The 16,119-nt window shown below is 44.0% G+C and overlaps 1 protein-coding gene across 4 annotated transcripts in view; it reads left to right on the top strand.

Moving 5' to 3' along the window:
• Window positions 1–322: 322 nt before the first annotated feature.
• XYLT1 (xylosyltransferase 1) overlaps window positions 323–16,119 on the top strand; it is a 227,521-nt gene continuing 211,724 nt past the window's right edge. Inside the window, exon 1 of one of the 4 annotated variants that reach the window (XM_068908101.1) lies at window positions 323–432. In XM_068908101.1, the coding sequence (XP_068764202.1) occupies window positions 397–432 (36 nt within the window). In that variant the 5' untranslated portion in view covers window positions 323–396. Of the gene's footprint in view, window positions 433–6,029; window positions 6,300–16,119 lie in introns of those variants that run through there. The other 3 variants (XM_068908102.1, XM_068908099.1, XM_068908100.1) reach the window with 3 other exon arrangements.

The following is a 16,119-nucleotide window of genomic DNA, read 5'->3' as shown; positions in this document are numbered from 1 at the left end:
AAACGAGTAAGTAGAAAGGAGTTGGGCAGGGTTGGGTTTTTTTTTATGAAAAGAAGATATGGAATAATAAATATTCTTGGTACACTAGACCTGAGTGGCCAAGAATGTAGACGGAAACCATTAAATGACTGAATTGGAGAAAGTAAAAGAAGTTAATGACAGTGCTATGGTTCTTTTTCCAATAAAATCATGATATGTTTGCGCTTTAAAACTTTTGGAGTATTGCAATATGCTGGGGTGGGGTTGGGGGTTGTTTTTGTTTTTTTAAGAAAAGAAAGCAATGAGTTGGATACATGTTGCAGAGCAGACACTAAACTGTAGTCTGAGATGGGGAAATTTTTAACAAGCTCTTAAACAGTAGCTTCTTAACCTGTTTTGTTCTTTCAGATTTGATGCATGGAGCATGAAGACTGCCCACCTCTCTGGGAGAAGGTACGTCCTCCATATGCAGAATATTTCACTAACATGATTAGAGGTGGTATGTTGTTTCTGTTAGCAATAAAGTCAGGAGAAAAATGAATTTGCCATTTAAAGGGAGAATCCCCTCTCCTCAGGAAGATACCTGTACTCTACCACGACTGCAGATTAGTTGTAAAACACTGCTTGTGCTTGTGGCCTATTTTGAATCTTTTCTATTACTAAGAAGAAAAGGTGCTATTATAGGAATATACAAATTTGACAAGTGTTTGGGATTCTTCACAGATCTTCTTTTAAAAATATTAGAGATACCTGAGTATATTAGATCCATATAAAACTCAGTTCATTCCCCGTGAGGCGTTTTTCCCCTAAAAACTCACTGTGATGAAATGTATCTGAAATCTAAATTTTGATGCAATAGGGACATGATTGCTTTTAAGAAAAATGCAAATCTTTACTCTGAAAAAACTGCCTTCGTCTGTTAGTGATTACAGAATGTGCTTCTCAGTCATCTGTGAGTCAGCCTGTGAGTTGGAGTTCAGATAAGCCTGTAGTGTTTGTTCACCAGATGGACTGTAAGCTCTTCAAAGTAGAGGAAAGGATATTGCTTATTAACATTGCTCTAAACTTCATTTATTTCCTTGTACAAAGTCTGATTACGTGATCCAATTTTAGACTGTGTCTATCTTGTAAGGAGGAAGGAAGGTGTATTTTTATAGCATGAGAGGTAAATCTAGCTAAGTAGTGAAAATGTTACCGGAACAGACTTTTTCACGTAATTCTAGGTAGCCAAGATAGATACCTGCCTCCCCTCAGATACGCCCATATGTTGAATTTACATAGCTATGGCACAGTAAAAAAAATTAGGCCAATTTTCTTAGGATTTTACAGCAAAGTAGCCAACTTATTTCGGATACAGCTGTCAAAGAGGTGGTGTGTTTAAAACAAAGGTAAGTGCAACCATAATAATACTTTTCTATTAAGTGTCAGATCTGTTATTCCTCTTGTATACTTGTGCTAGATACTAATAGTCTCACGTAACATGAGCAACATCAGAGATTTTCAGAGTGGTAATTCTCTCAAATATCCTTTGTGTTGCCAGATTAAATCTTTTTTTGATGCAACACAGAACACTAGAGCTGCCATCGTTCATGAATGTGATAATAAGAAAAGTCCATTTTATGGTTGTAACTTTTGTAACGCCATTTCTGATTTTTTTGTTCTGGTTAGGATTTGTGCAGTTGAGTTTTCAATTTTTGTGATTTTTTTTTTTTTTTTCAAATTCTCATGGAGCTTGGTCTTGCCCTGTTTACTTCCTAGCTTGAATCATTATAGTACAGGAAAATTAATTTGCTAAATTATGCTCCTTCTGATTTCTGTTTGGCTGTTTTCTTTAGCAACAGAGGATGTTATAAGCAGTTAATGGTTACTGGTCACAACGTGGTTTATAAAATGAGTGCCAAACAAAGGCAATCACTTCAAGGTTCTGTTCATACAACTTCTTTTGTATTCATTTTTTTGGGGTCAGCTGGACTGATTTTGAGCTGTATGAGACACGCTAAGGGACTAGAGCCTCCTCGATTCCTTGGGGAAAATGCTCAGATTAGCCTAGATCTGTACGAGGCCGAGGATCTTTGCCCTGGTGTTCCCACTGCAAGCCCTGGACCTGCTGCTCCGGCAGATCCCCAAGGCTGCAGACCACCCTCGAAATCCATGGAAAGAAGCAAGGGCTCCCATCTTACACAGGTCAGGGATGGGCCTGAAAAAGGAGCATGGTTCAGCACTGTATAATCTGCACTGTGATTCATGAAATTGGTATCAGTAGCAAAAGTAACAGGCAGCCCATTCTTTTATCCAGCCATACCTACCACATTCTCCTTTCTGGACGTGACCTCTATAAACGCAGGGGAGAGGAGGATGTTGTCAATAAGGAAGTTTGCTCCCCTCCCTCTGCGCTCTGTTTTCACTCTGGCCACAAGTGTCATGTACTGAGGCTCCTACCCATATGCAGGGCTGGTTTCGCAGTGAAGACTCAGATCTTTATGGCCTATAAATTATTGTGGTTTGGAGGCAAATCTTCTCTCCTGACATGCAGTCAGCAGGACACACATAAGACTGAGCATGCACAAGTACTCCTCACTGGCTTAAGTTATATACAGAAATTATGAAAATTCACATTTGCCTCTGTAGTTAAAAATTGCCCTTGAAAATCTGGAGAATGTTTTCCAATGGGTTGTAAAAATTTTAAGGAACCATGGATTCAAATTTGGTTGTACTTACTGCTGTGTTCCTCTTACAAAATGCAGTACGCCCTGTGCTAAAATGTTGCCTGGCTTTCTGTGGTTTTATCATCACATATCATGACCTTCACTGGTGAGCTTGTCAGGCAGAGATTAACAAGGAGGGATCTTCTCTGCAGTTGCACTGGAGAGCAGAGGCAGGGAAGTGGATAAAAAAATGAAAATGAGTAGCATTGCTAGTAGCTGAAACCAGGAAAGAGAGAAGGAAAAAAAAACGAAGAGGAGAAAAAGAAAGAAGAAGCCTCCTTGAAGAGGCTATGCAAGGCTTCTTGGGGGCAGGGAAGCAGCTGAGCCACAGTTAATCTGAAGGGATTTATAAACCTAAGAGCAAAGGAGCTTCTGTTAAAAACCTACTGGTAATGTGAAGCTGCTGAGGAAGATCTTGAAGCAAGCAACAGAGGCACAGAAAAATCCTGTTGCTGTCAAGAGTTAGACAGTGCCCCTTCACAGCACACATAGCATCTCACAGAAACACAGTAAAAGCTCTGTATTCAAATATTTTTACTTAAATTGTGTCAACATTCACTGAAATTTTTCTTTTAGATGCTGACTGTGCGTGTTCACCAAATAGTTGAATTTTGCTTTTTAGCTTTATACCATCAGTTTGAACGGTGTCTCCCATTTCATGAAGGGATAAACATGATCAGAATCAGGCTACGAGGTCGATGACTGTTCAAAGCTACTGCTGGTTCTGCCTGCTCAAACCATGTGCGTTTTTTCTGGATCCTTTGAGTGCCTAACTTCAACAAGCACTAAGGGAATGCTGTATGAGGCAACCATATACTAAGACCTCAAATTCTCTAGCTGCTTTTGAAAAGGAAGGCACTTTTATCCAGTATTTGTCAGCAAGTTTGCTTAAGTGCATTTATAATGTCAAATCATTTGATTGTTTTGAATAAAAATTGTCCATCAACTTACTGAGCTGTGCAGACTGTCCAACAAAAATACTCAAGAAGACTTTGAATTTGATTGTTTTGTTTGAACCATTCACTTAGCTGTACTGTGTGGCCACTAAATCCTGTGCATATACATCTGGTGGGGAAGGCTGGTACTCAAAAATTGTTATCACAGGTGCTCTGCCCAGTAAGAACAGTTGGCCATCCCCACAGATGGCATAAATTGACACCGTCCCATTAAATCAGCTGAAGGTCAGCCAGACAATGTTCAGCCATTGAACAGAATGAAGTACACTTTTGTGTTATCTTACCTGGAAGTTACTAATTATGTATTTTGATGTCTGTACTTACAGCCAGTTTGAAGTCAATGGGGCATACTATGAATACCGCTACCTGTGTATTAGATCTTGCTACTCTGTAAATGAGAAGTAACTACCCTGAAGTCAGTGATTTCACATTAGGGTAAAGCTAGTATGAAATGTGTATCAAACAGTGTGACTTGATAGTGTGGGACCAGAGAGTCAATGAACTTTTCATGTATGAAATAATACCTTGCTTGTTTTTTCTGAGCCTCAAAATTAATGTGTTAAGAAGAGATTATTCCTAAAACTGATCCTTCTGTCAGATCATAAAATTGTTGTTAACAATTAATTGTAACATTAGAAAGTCTATTTGTCCAGCTGTGCACAGCTTTGGAAAGCTAAGTATTTACACAATACTTCTTATCTCTAATCTGCCTGGTATTTCATCAGCTTCTGTAACATTGCAACAAAAGATACATCCCAGTAAATTATGTTTGTAGCCTCACTGGATAGTGAAGAGTATTCCCTCAATGCCTCTGAGTCTTACTACTTGTTTTATTATTATTCAAATCAGAAAGTAAAGTACTTTTGTTGGAAACAAGATATTACTAGTCTGCAAATTCTACTTGGCTATCATTAGAAAGAGGAATTACCTCAATCAGAAGATGCAATTTTTCATCTTTGAATTGGCTTGTAAATCGGGCTTAGGAGAAGAGGCATTGTGTGGACAGATTAGAAAACTCCCTACTTTACTACTATCATCAGATAATGAGATCTTGTGGACTGGAAAGCCACTAGCAGTAAGGAAGAAAAAGGGAACTCAAGTAATCCATTAAGTGCACTTTTAAAGACACTAGGCAGGTAATTACAGTCACCTTGCCCCCGTGCAAGACCTTCGGGTCGCAGAGTTGTGGGGGTTTCACACCATGACCGTTTGCAGCCTGGGGTGGCTTCTGCTCTTTATTATCATTGAATGTCCTTTAAAGAACAGCCGCTGAGGCCGAAAGCCAGTTGTGTGCTTCAGGAAAATCTCCCTCCTCACCACCTCTAAAACAGTTTTGCCTGTAAAACGGTTTGTAGACACTTATGCATGACAGTAGTTGTAGTAAAACCATGCACCTGTGTTATACGTGGGGATGACTGTCTGTCAGAGGGGGGCTACGGTAATTTATTTTAAAGGGGTGGGGGGTGTAGAGAGAGAGAGAGCAATCAAATTAGGCCTTCTCGGGGCCCCACAGATTGAAGGTCACATTCAGGTCTGTTTTGGTTCTAAACAAGAGAGAAAACACCTTTCAAAAGTCTGAACTAGTCAATAGGTACGCAGCAGGGAAATGAGTGAGCGCGGCGGTGCCGCTGCCCGGTGACAGTCGGACTGTTCGCTCGGGCCCCCGGTCTGGGCGGGAGCGCAGACCGCGCCGAGGGGCCGCTCCCGACGCCACCGGCCCAGGACCGCGGCGTCCCAACCGCCCGCCTTCGCGTCGGCGCGGATTGCCTCAGTCGGGGCGGTTGGGGGGGGGGGGGGGAAAGGTGGGCAAATGTCAGCCGTGAAATCGATCGGAGTTTTCTCACGGCCGCAAGGAGGAAGAGGAACGGCGCGGCTGGTTCCCCCGGTGCCCGCCGGCGCCCCCGCCTCACGGAGCCGCCGCCGCCGCCCTCCCCGCAGGTGCCCGCCGCCGCCCTCGCGGCGCCGCGGCAGCTTTCCCTCAGAAGATGGCAGTCGCCACCCGCCCGCTCGCTCGCCCGCCCGCCCGCGCGCCTGCAGCCCGCGCGGCCGCTGCCGCGGCGCCCCCTCCCCCCGCCCCGCCCCGCCCCGCCCCGCCCCGCCGTGAGGCGCGGAGCGAGCCCGCGCCCCGCCCCGCCCCGCCCGCGGCGGCGGCCCCTTCCCGCGGCGCAGGGCCGGGGCTCGCCCCGCCGCCGGGCCCCGCCGCCGCCGCCGCCGCCCCTCCTCCGGCTCCAGCCCCCCTCCCTCCTCCGCCCCCCTCGCGGGCTCCACGCGGGGCCGCGGCCGACCCCCCCCCCCCCGCACGCCGCCCTCCGCCGTCCCCACACCTCCGCCCTCCCCCTGCTGACGTCTGGCGCTGCCCGTCTGAAAACTCCGCGCCGCGGCGGATGCGGCGGCTCTCGGCAGCGCGGCGGCGGCGAAGATGGTGGCGGCGGCGGCGTGCGGCCGGCGGCTGGCGCGGCGCTCGCACTCGGCGCTGCTGGCGGCGCTCACCGTGCTGCTGCTGCAGACGCTGCTCGTCTGGAACTTCACCTCCCTCGACGCCGCCGAGGAGCAGCGCGGCGGCGGGCGGGAGAAGCGCGACCGCGGCGGCGCCCCCGCCGGCGACCACCGGGCGCCCCAGCCCCGCCGCGGCCCCGCCGCCCTGCAGGGCAAGGCGCTGGTAGGTGCCGCGGGGCGCTGCCGTTTGGCTGTGTGTGTGTGTGTTGGGGGGGCGGTTTTTGTGTGTGTGTGTGTGTGTGTGTGGTTTTTTTTTTTCTCCTTCGCGGGGGGCGAGCCGGGGCCGGAGCTGCGGCGCCGCCGGGCGATGGAGCTGCCGCCCCGCGGCCCCCGCTGCCCGCCCGGCCCTCGGCCGAGCCCCCCCGCGGTCCCCGTGTGTCACCGCGACGCGCGCGGGGCAGCGCCGCCGCCCGCCCCCAACCCCCCTTCTGCGACGCCGTTCGCCGGGACGCGGCGTTTTCGGCATCCGCTGAACTTGGCCCGGGCCCGCTCACCTGGTGCGCTCTGCAGGCTTTCCGTTTTCCTTTCCTCCCTCTCTCCTCCCCTCTTTTTTTTTTTTGATTTTTTTTTTTCCTCCTTTTTTCCCCTGAAAGCCACGCAAGCACTGTTCCCTGTTGGTGCTGCTCCGTCAGGCCCCGTAGGTAACGAGTAGTGAAATTTAGTGCAGTAACTTGTCACCCATTGGAAAATCAAGGGTACTGAAAACGTTCCCTCGTGCCCCGTCTTTTCTGATTTTTCTCTTTTTTGCAAACTGCCACGTGCTGGTTTAAGTTAGGCCTGGAACTGCAGGTTGTTGTAAAGCTAGCGCTGGTGCTGGTTGTATGTCTGAATTTTCCTCGTGGACAGGTGAAAGAGTGAATTAACTGCGTTCCTGGGAAGTTGGTGCGAACCTCGGCAGCGTGCGTTAGGACGCGTTAGTGGTGCCTGGTGTTCCTTAACCCTAGAGAAGGTGCCTTTGTTTTTCCTTTCGTTCCTTTACGCGTGAGCTTGAGTTAGAGGAGCGTTGTGCTCTCTCCTGAAGCATGCACAATCTGTTTGCCCATTTTTATTGTTTTTCTGTTTACATCTTGAGAGAGAAAGCAAGAGTGTAGGGTTCAGAGATGAACTTACCTCCATAAATGACTGTAGGTGTCGCAGCTGGGAGAAGGCTGCGCCGAACCGCCCGCACCGCCCGCGCGCAGTCGTTACCCTGTCCCCAGCGTTTGGGACCACTTCTCGGAAAAGGGACACGTACCCATTCAGTGCAGGCAGGTCTTTGTAGGCTTTCTGCATGTGAAAATTGCAATTCCTACTCGCTGCGTTCAGTTTTTGTTGGCACCTATACTCTTGTGTTAACGCTTATTGGATCCATAAATTTAACTAGTCTAACTCCGCTGTGTTTCCTCCAGTATTCTGCCTCTTGTCTCTTTCCCTAAAAATCTTGTGTTTTCCTCTTTCAAGCTATTTCTCCACTTGGTCCTGTGTTGAGCCCCCATGTCTCCTGCAGGGATGGATGGATGGAGGCCGTGGCCCCGGAGCTCTGGCCACCGGGAACACTGCTGCCTTGGACTGGCGATGCTGGCCGTGACTCGAGCAGCCCTGCAAAGTCCTGCCCGGGCCAGGCTCGGCACGCGCTGACTGCGGGGCTGGTTGCGTCAGCCAACGGGCCTGGTGCGGTGGGCTTGGAGTGCTGGTATTTTGGTGCTGATGCTTAGGAATTGCTCCTTTGGGCATACTGATTTGATCAAAGTCCTCGATATGCAGGACTTGGGTTCCTCGTGGAAAACGTGCTCTCAAACACATGCTGAGCTTACCTGTTTCCCCCACAGTACTTAGATAACTAGTGTGTGTCACACTGAGCTGTCCCTCAGTGGGTGACGTTACTATGAAAAAAACACGCTGGAGAAAAATGCTTTGTCAAGAGGTGATTTGGCAACTCTTCTACAGGATGCCTTTATAATGCTTGTGGCTTTGCTTAACCTGCACGCTGGGAAGTGGCTACCATCCTTAAGATCGCTCTAGCAGAATACAATAACCCACGCTTAAACATCCATCTATCAATTAAAATGTGTATTTGATGAAACAGAGATACGGAAATTGGATTTGTGCAGGTTTCTGCCTTAACAACCTGGCAGCTCACCTATATTGATAGGTTGAAATGCCAGATCCTCCTTCACGTGTGTGTTTGTGTCTAACCCTGCATATGTTGTATATCTTGGAGGCTGACCTGATTTTGATTTCAGACTAAATACGTGAGGAATATCCCTATTTAATGGCATTATATGATATAAAATTGACATGAAATAAGATTTTTTTTTTCCTAATGCTGTGTTTCCACATTAAAATACAATTCATGCAAGTGAAGCTGTTATCCTCTTCAGTCCAAGTTTCCCGTAGTTTGTGTATATCAAATTGTTTTGAAACACTTTCAGAAGCTGGCTGCTGTGAATACAGTAGTCCCATTATATGCACATCTTCACGTTAAGCATCTCTGAGACCCTCCAAGTTGTTTTGTTTTTTTTTTTCCCAAAGATTTCTCACTCTTGCATTTTAACTGAAAAAGAATATTAATTTTAACTTTCTTTTGTCTGTTAATGAAGTCACACATTTAAAGTATATTCTGAAGACTGCTGTTTGTCTATGAAATACTGTTTAATTGATCACTTTCTTAGCTCTACCACACTGAAGCACTGCTAACTGGTTTTACAAGAACCTTTATACTAAATATGTTTTATTTTAACTAATCTGGAACAAGAGTTTTGTATAGTTACACGAACCAGATTTTGGACCTTCTGCAGAAGGTAGTGCTTGTAAAACCTGTGTCTAAAAAATGCCATATAACATTACAGTATTTTTATTTATTTTGTTTTTTCTTTGTCCTTGACCATGTGCAAGACAAAATTTGTGATATTTTATTTTACCAAGTCAGATATAGGTAAATAATGTGAGGTATTTATGTCTGGTAATTTATGTCTGTAGGAAAGGAAACATAATTCATCGAAGCTAGTGTTTAAGAGAGATTTAGATTGTTATTAAATGCTGTCAGATACATGTAATAAGCAATTTCATTTGAGATATGAAATAATATTGCACTACAGTTTAAAAAAAAAAAAAAAGTTGCCACTGTACCTGTGTGTAATTTAGTATGAATTGCCAACTTGGCAGGAAGGAACAACTTTGAATTGAACTATTCTGCAACTGAAAACATCTCCTGTGCTAGATCCTCTGGCCAGCTACATCTGGAGCTTTCATTACTCATGAGCAGTTTCCTGCAGTTGTTCCACATTTAATTAAACCACCTCACAGATATATCTTTAGAGAAGTAGGCATTGTATCAGTAGCAGTGACTTCAATGGGTGCTTGTAACTTTTTACAGCTACTCGGCACTATTTGTACAAGCTTTATTCATTCAGCAAAACTCAAGAGTTGAAGCAAGAAATTAAGCTATCTGCTGAGAACGGTCTGATTATTTAAGGGTATTGTCTTTGGAAGGCATGTAACAACTGTTTGCAAAAATTTGGTAAGCATGCTGCTTAGGCTTAGCAGACTTTTTTAATGCAGCTTGTTAGTGATGGTGAAAGGAGCTTGTTGGTGAACGTTCTGGGTTAGGAGCCCAAAGGAGAGGAGGAGGAATGCAAATTGCGGCTTTAGGCTTGCGAGACCAACGCGACAGCACAGCATCTGCTGTAATTCTAGCCCAGGCCCGGCGTTGAGCTGACACGCAGTTGTGCATCACGGTGGACGTGCTTGTGTTATCCAGCTGTGGCTTCTGCTGTAGAAGTAGCCGTTGAAGGCAACTGTTGCAGGCTGCATAGCTGTGCCTTTATGTCGTATGCCATGTGGCGCCCTTGGGGTTTCCGTACGGTATATTACCCAGCAAAGCAAAAATACCGGCACCTTGCCACTGTGTCAGTGCAGTGAAATGTGACTGTTGCCTGCTGGTGTGAGATCAAAGCATTTATGGAGTCTGAAATTTTGTGTGGTTCATTTCTAAGAAATTGCATCTTTCTTTCAGCATGAAGCTGTCAAAGGAACTATCCATACCTTGAAATGCTCAGAACTGTTAAATGGAAAGATAAAATGTTGTGCGTCTGAGGACACTGAGAATTATCTGTGTTTTAACTCCAAGCAAAAGTTAATCTGTGGAGGGCGTTCCTGAGGATCAGTATCACCTTTCCCCCTTTTTTCTTTTGAATAGTGGGGGATGAGGTATTTCTCCTCCGGGGATGATGGGGAGTGAGGCTGCTCCCATTGCTGCTCCGTGGGCTGGTCAGCTGAATCTGCTCAGGCGTATTCCTTCAGGTTGTATTCCCTTGTGTTTGTTCCCCAGGCTCAGTTACATGATGCGTGCGGAACGCTGCCCGTTTAAAGATGTAAGAAGTCCAAAGTTACAGCAAGTTCGACTGAATTCTGTAATACCTGTGGATTACTGAGAATAGGAAATGCAGCTATCTATGACAACTCAACTTTAGGAGCTATTGTACAAACTGTGATCGTTATCTAATGAACGCAAACTAGCAGCAACTCCAGAAAGTTTGGAGACAACTAAGGGAATCATACAGCAAAAAACAAACTGGAAATTTTACTTTCTTTAGAATCCAAAACCTTTGTGCTTCCCTTCCCCAAGGCTTCCCTTCCTCTCGCACAATTCGCCTTGTAATGTCAAGCAGCAGCTTGGAGTTCTTTTGGGTTTGGAGACCAGGCAGCGCTCTTTTGAAGAGTGTTTGCACATATAACGTTTAGGTTTTGTGGGTCGCTTTTCACAGCTGTTTTGCCAAAACTTAACACTCAGCCCAGACCTGCCCTTTGCTGAGCATCGGTGCCTTAGCTGAGCCTGAGGTGCTTAATTTTAGTATAGCAACTGGATTTAAAGCATGGCTCTGGACTATGAGGGTGGCGAGATGTATGTCCTAGGGGAAGTACCCCTACCTTGGAAAAAAAACTGGGCTACCACTGGAAGACTCTGCTCCCAGTAGTTGGTGGGATTTGGCTGTGTAAAATTGTACTTTGGCATAAAATAACTTGTTAAGCTCCAGAAAAACAAGGAGATTTCAAGTAGCAAGGATTATGTCACCCTTAGCTTACTCCTTTTTGCTTAAAATGGTAAATTTATAGGATCCAGGTATTGTAACTCCTGCTGCTGTGAGCAGTCTGTTGATGTAGATACGTGACCTCACTAATTTCAACTCTTAAGAAGAAGAGCTCTTTAATGAACATTTAAAAAAAAAAAAAAAGATTCTGGCTCTAAAAGGTGCAAGTGAGCTAAATATTTACATGCTAGATTTCACCCTCGTGTGAAGCAAGCTCTAGAAACTAGATCCTCCCACTTTTTAGTACACCTGCTGGTTTCAGTGAAACAGCTTGCTTAAGGGACCTGAGGTTGTGAGTGAAGTTAATGGCATCAGGCTGTGATGTGGCTAAAAATGGTGAATTTCTTACAGAATGGGTCCATGATACTGACTTGACTGTTAACTACAGTTTTGCTGGTTAACAGGAGGTTAATCACACTGCAGTACAACTTTAATAACAATTGACAAGGACAATGGAGACAACTAATCGTTTTATAACGAGAAAGGAGAGGGGGGCGACACATCTGGAGCTAGAAACTGCATAATGATTTTAGAAAGCCTTAGCACTTAACAAGGCACATGTTAATAAAACAAACAAATCTTTTCACTAACAGAGCTAATGTATGCATTATTTAAGAAGAGTATTAGAACCAGATTAGATGGATGGACTGCTGTAGCAGTTATCTCATTAAGCATCTTTTCTGTGGGGCTGTGGGAAAGTATTAAATGAAATGGATCTGTATTAATTGCTTGTGTCACAGGAAGTCTTTTTTTCAAGCCAATAGTTGTTTTCTTTTTATTCTTTGATGTATGATGGGTTTTTGCAATGTTCCCTTTGAAGCAGAAGTCTATTCATTTTCTTTTTTTGACAAGGGAAGACCAGCTGTTGTACAGAAGACATGTACAAATTTACTTATCGAGTGTTGCAAGTAGTTACTTTCTGGTATAAAATGCCCTTGTGACCCGTCACTTCTCTGCAGTGTATTGAGAAATATTCTTTAAGATGTTTTTTGCTTCTATATCGAATGTCCACGATATGAAATACATCATGTTATTAGTGCCTGATGAGGGACCAGCAAGCAGTACAATGAAGACAAAGAGTCTCATTGGCAAGAATAGTCAAATTATATGACCTTGAGGATTAATTTGAATCAAATGCTTCCTGATTTTTCTTTATAGTGTTAAGATTAGGTCCGGTGCTTAATGAATTCAACAAGATCTTTCCTACTGACTCTTTAACTGGGACCAAATGTCCTGTATGCTTTCTTCTCTGGACAAATGGCTTGTCTGATACGGGCAGGTGCAGGGGGACAGAAGTGCTCTCCCGGCAAGGTTGCTCTCAGAATGAGCGTGTGAGTGGTTGTGTGTGTGTTGACTGAGGTAGGTGAAACTCTGGCCCTGGGAGAGCCCTAACCTGTGTGCCGAGTTTCCCTCTTCCCCATGCTGCTCTCCGTTTTGGAGATAATGCATGTGAAATGTGCTGCAGGTTTGAAACTTGCTGTTTATACTGTCATAGTACCAGATTTGGGTTTGTATTAGAGCAGTTTATGGTGGGTAATGCTTTCAAGTGCTCAAGTCTGCTTTTCAGACTTATGAACCTCAGTCTCTCTTAACTGTTTTAAAATAAATACAAGCTTTTGACACTGCATTGCAGAGTACCTCTTGAACAGAAGAGCACTTTGTTAGAGCAGGGAGCCAAAGTCTGAGTCCCTGGTTCAGTTTTCCTATCGGTACTGTCTTCACCTCTCTAACAAAAGTATTTAGAGCCATATATCTAAAAACAACCTCTAGGTTTTTTTAAACAACCTTTAGTTTTTTTTAGTCCAGAGCTGGTCACCTTTGGTCTGATACTTGTGAGAAACTGAACGCATGCAATTCCTCCTAACGTCGATTGGCGTTTTCATGCTTGGTGCCCGTGATTGCAACTGTCCATCTCAAGCTCTGAGGCCTCGGCTGGTTCTGACAAATGTCAGGCCGCTGTGTTGCAGCACTTCAAGGCCCCTCGTTAACGAACAGAGGGAGATGAGTGCCTACAGGAGGTAATTCAGTTCACTTCAGGTTTGAATCTCTCCCTCTGAAAAAGCCTGTTCCTCTGCGCTGACTGTATAGGCAGACTGAGACAATTATGCTTTTAACTCAGATGCCTGAAGCGTGGTTGTAGGAATCCATCCCTTCCCATTTCAGATGTGAGCATTTCTGTTCCCAATCTGCAAAATTGCGTTTAACTTCCCACATGAAGTGGTTTGAGATCTTCAGCAAAGACTGGGACCAGTGTATCAGCTGCCACCTATTGGTATAGCTCCATTGAAGTCAGTACATAGCAGCTGAGGGTCCTGGGCCCACAAATGTAATTATTGTTATAGCATCAAACAAGTAATCATTATTTTTACTCTCTTTTCATTTCAAAATGCAAAAATGATCAGTGAAAGTAATTTACACTATGCACAATAATGGCCTATATGGAAATATAATTATTATTCATTTGTATGGCACCATCTTGGCATTAGAAGCTTTCCAGACATAGGTCGCTGCCTTGAGCAGCTTAGAGGCTGAATAGCAAATATAGCTAATAACCCCTAAAATTAGAGTCACTAGTGCAGCTTTGCAGTGTTACCATCCTGTACCTGTTCAGCACAGGACGTTGGCCAACTCTTACTTGGTGATTTCTACTCGCTGACCAGAATTCCTCTGTGCTTGGCGTTATACAGTCTGAGCATAGAGCGAATTCTTAATGGCTTGATTGAGGTGAATGGATAGAGACAGCCATCAGCAAGGGGCTGGCATTACAAGTTGGCTAGCCAGCTGCTTTCAGGCGGGTAAAGGTAGGTAAAACTTTAAAGCAGCAAAGAGTCTCATTGCCTTATGGAGCTGTGACTTCCATGGAGGTACCCCCAAGCTTTAAGTTAGATGTGTGGCTGAATGCCTAAGTTGGGGTATAATCTCTGAGTGAAGAGACTAGGCTTTCTAGCGTGGTGGATGTAAAAATTGAAGAACATATAATGTTGCTTTAATTTACATATGGTGTAACCTTGAGTTCATTTTTTTTAATGTGAAGTACCAAAAGGGTCAGTACAGGACATTTAAATTATGTGACTCGTTATTTTTAGAAATGATTAGTGGATTCCTCCAAGGGACAAACTATTTATACCATGTCTATAATGGGCTTTTTTTTTTTTTGTGGTAACGAAATTAAACTTTCCAATAAATAAATATCAGTTTAGTAAAACAGTTTAGCATGAAATTTTTTTTTAGCAGAGTGTGGCTGACACTGAGGTCTAATCTTGGATGCTTCCCACATATATTTTACTTTCATAGTACTGCTTTATTACTGTTCTGTTATATTATTAGAGAGTATTAGTAAGTGAAGGGTTTATTTAAAACAATTATAGAAAGCTGAATGGCACTACAAAGTTAAGTTTAGCTTGGTTTTGATTGTATGAGTCATGGGCGCTCATTTTTACTTCATGCTGCAGCCTTTGCTTGTCCTTCAGATGTGCTTTCTGGTTCAGTTATGTTGATGCCGTCTGAGGTGGTTGTTTTTTTTTTTTTTCCCCTTATAGTTTGTGCTATTAGCTCAGTTTTTCTTAATGCTGAGTTTTGGATTTCATGCTCTCTGAATTTGAGAGGTCTTTATTTTTGTTCTTAAAACTCAGCTTGTTTGGCATTAGCTTTGTTCTTCATAATTGCACTCTTTGATTGAGGAGGGCATATGCTTCAGTTAAAACCTCTTTTTTTCAAAACAAAAAGCAGTGAAGCTTGTGGCTGTATCGACTAGTGTCAAGTGAGTTCCCTGAAGTTATAGCCAACCCGTTAACCCTTGCTTGAGAAATGAATAAATAAACCTGAAAAATTACATTTCCAAGGCAAATTTTTGACTATTTGGAAACACACAACCACATGTTAGACCTGCAAGAACAGTCCTTTTCTGTCATATGTCCGATCTATAAATTTTTCAGGATGACAACTGGACAAACCTCAGAGAAAAGCCCCGCAACTACCAGCGTTGTTAGTTATCTTTTTAACTGAGGAATGTTCTCGTCAATCTGACAGTGTACCTGGAGCCATAACTTGCTAAATGACCATCTGCTAATTTTGAAAACTGAAACCAAACCTTTTTGTACAGATGGGAATGCTACTGGAAGCATCTTTATTAATACTGAACAAGCACGTGAAGAAAAAGCAATCTGTTACCAGACTAGTGTATACCTGGTAGTAAAAATGCTCTCACGTAAAATAGCAGTTTGTTTCCTGCAAAGGTCCAGATTTGGGTAGCTAGAGATAAATCTATGTTTAGGCACCTAATTATGTTGGCTTAGATGCTTAAAAGCTTGTTTAGGCACTTGGAACTTTCCGTGGATGCCTGACATAGACATTTAGATGCATAAACATGGATTCAGGTGGCTACCGTAAGGCGTCTAAGTTCAACGACTTGGCCTGCAGCATATAAAACACAAGCAAACAAGCAGAAGAGGAATAAAGGTAGTAAACAAAGCTGTTAGTGTGTACACCAGAAGAATAATAATACTTTGCACAGCTACTGTGCCTCAAATTGCTTACATTTTGGCATTCCCTTGAATGGCGTTTAGTCATCCAGTTGCATAAATAGAAACTTTGAGATGCTGACTGCTAGCAGCATACTGGAGCGGTACATCAGCAGTGAACCAGCTTTTTCCTTTTTGGCAGTCTTACAAGAAAAGATGTCTAAGTCTTCAGCGAAATATTTTGATAAGTCGTTGGTTCTTATTAAAATAATAATTATAGTGATAATTATAACTATAGCTTGCTCTCAGCCTGAGCTGCTAACTGGGGAGGGGAACAGCAGAAGGAGGACTCTGAAATACTCTTCGAAAATAGTTTGGGTCCTGCCCTCTTAGCTTCATGCCCACAGTTGAGGACATAAGTGTTTGCGTTTCTGGTGTGTCGTTTGCTGGTGTG

Source organism: Struthio camelus, chromosome 15 (genome assembly GCF_040807025.1).
Source record: "Struthio camelus isolate bStrCam1 chromosome 15, bStrCam1.hap1, whole genome shotgun sequence".
Classification (NCBI taxonomy): Eukaryota; Metazoa; Chordata; class Aves; order Struthioniformes; family Struthionidae; genus Struthio; species Struthio camelus.
Note: the sequence above shows the minus strand (reverse complement) of the source record. Positions and strands in the feature narration are given on the sequence as shown.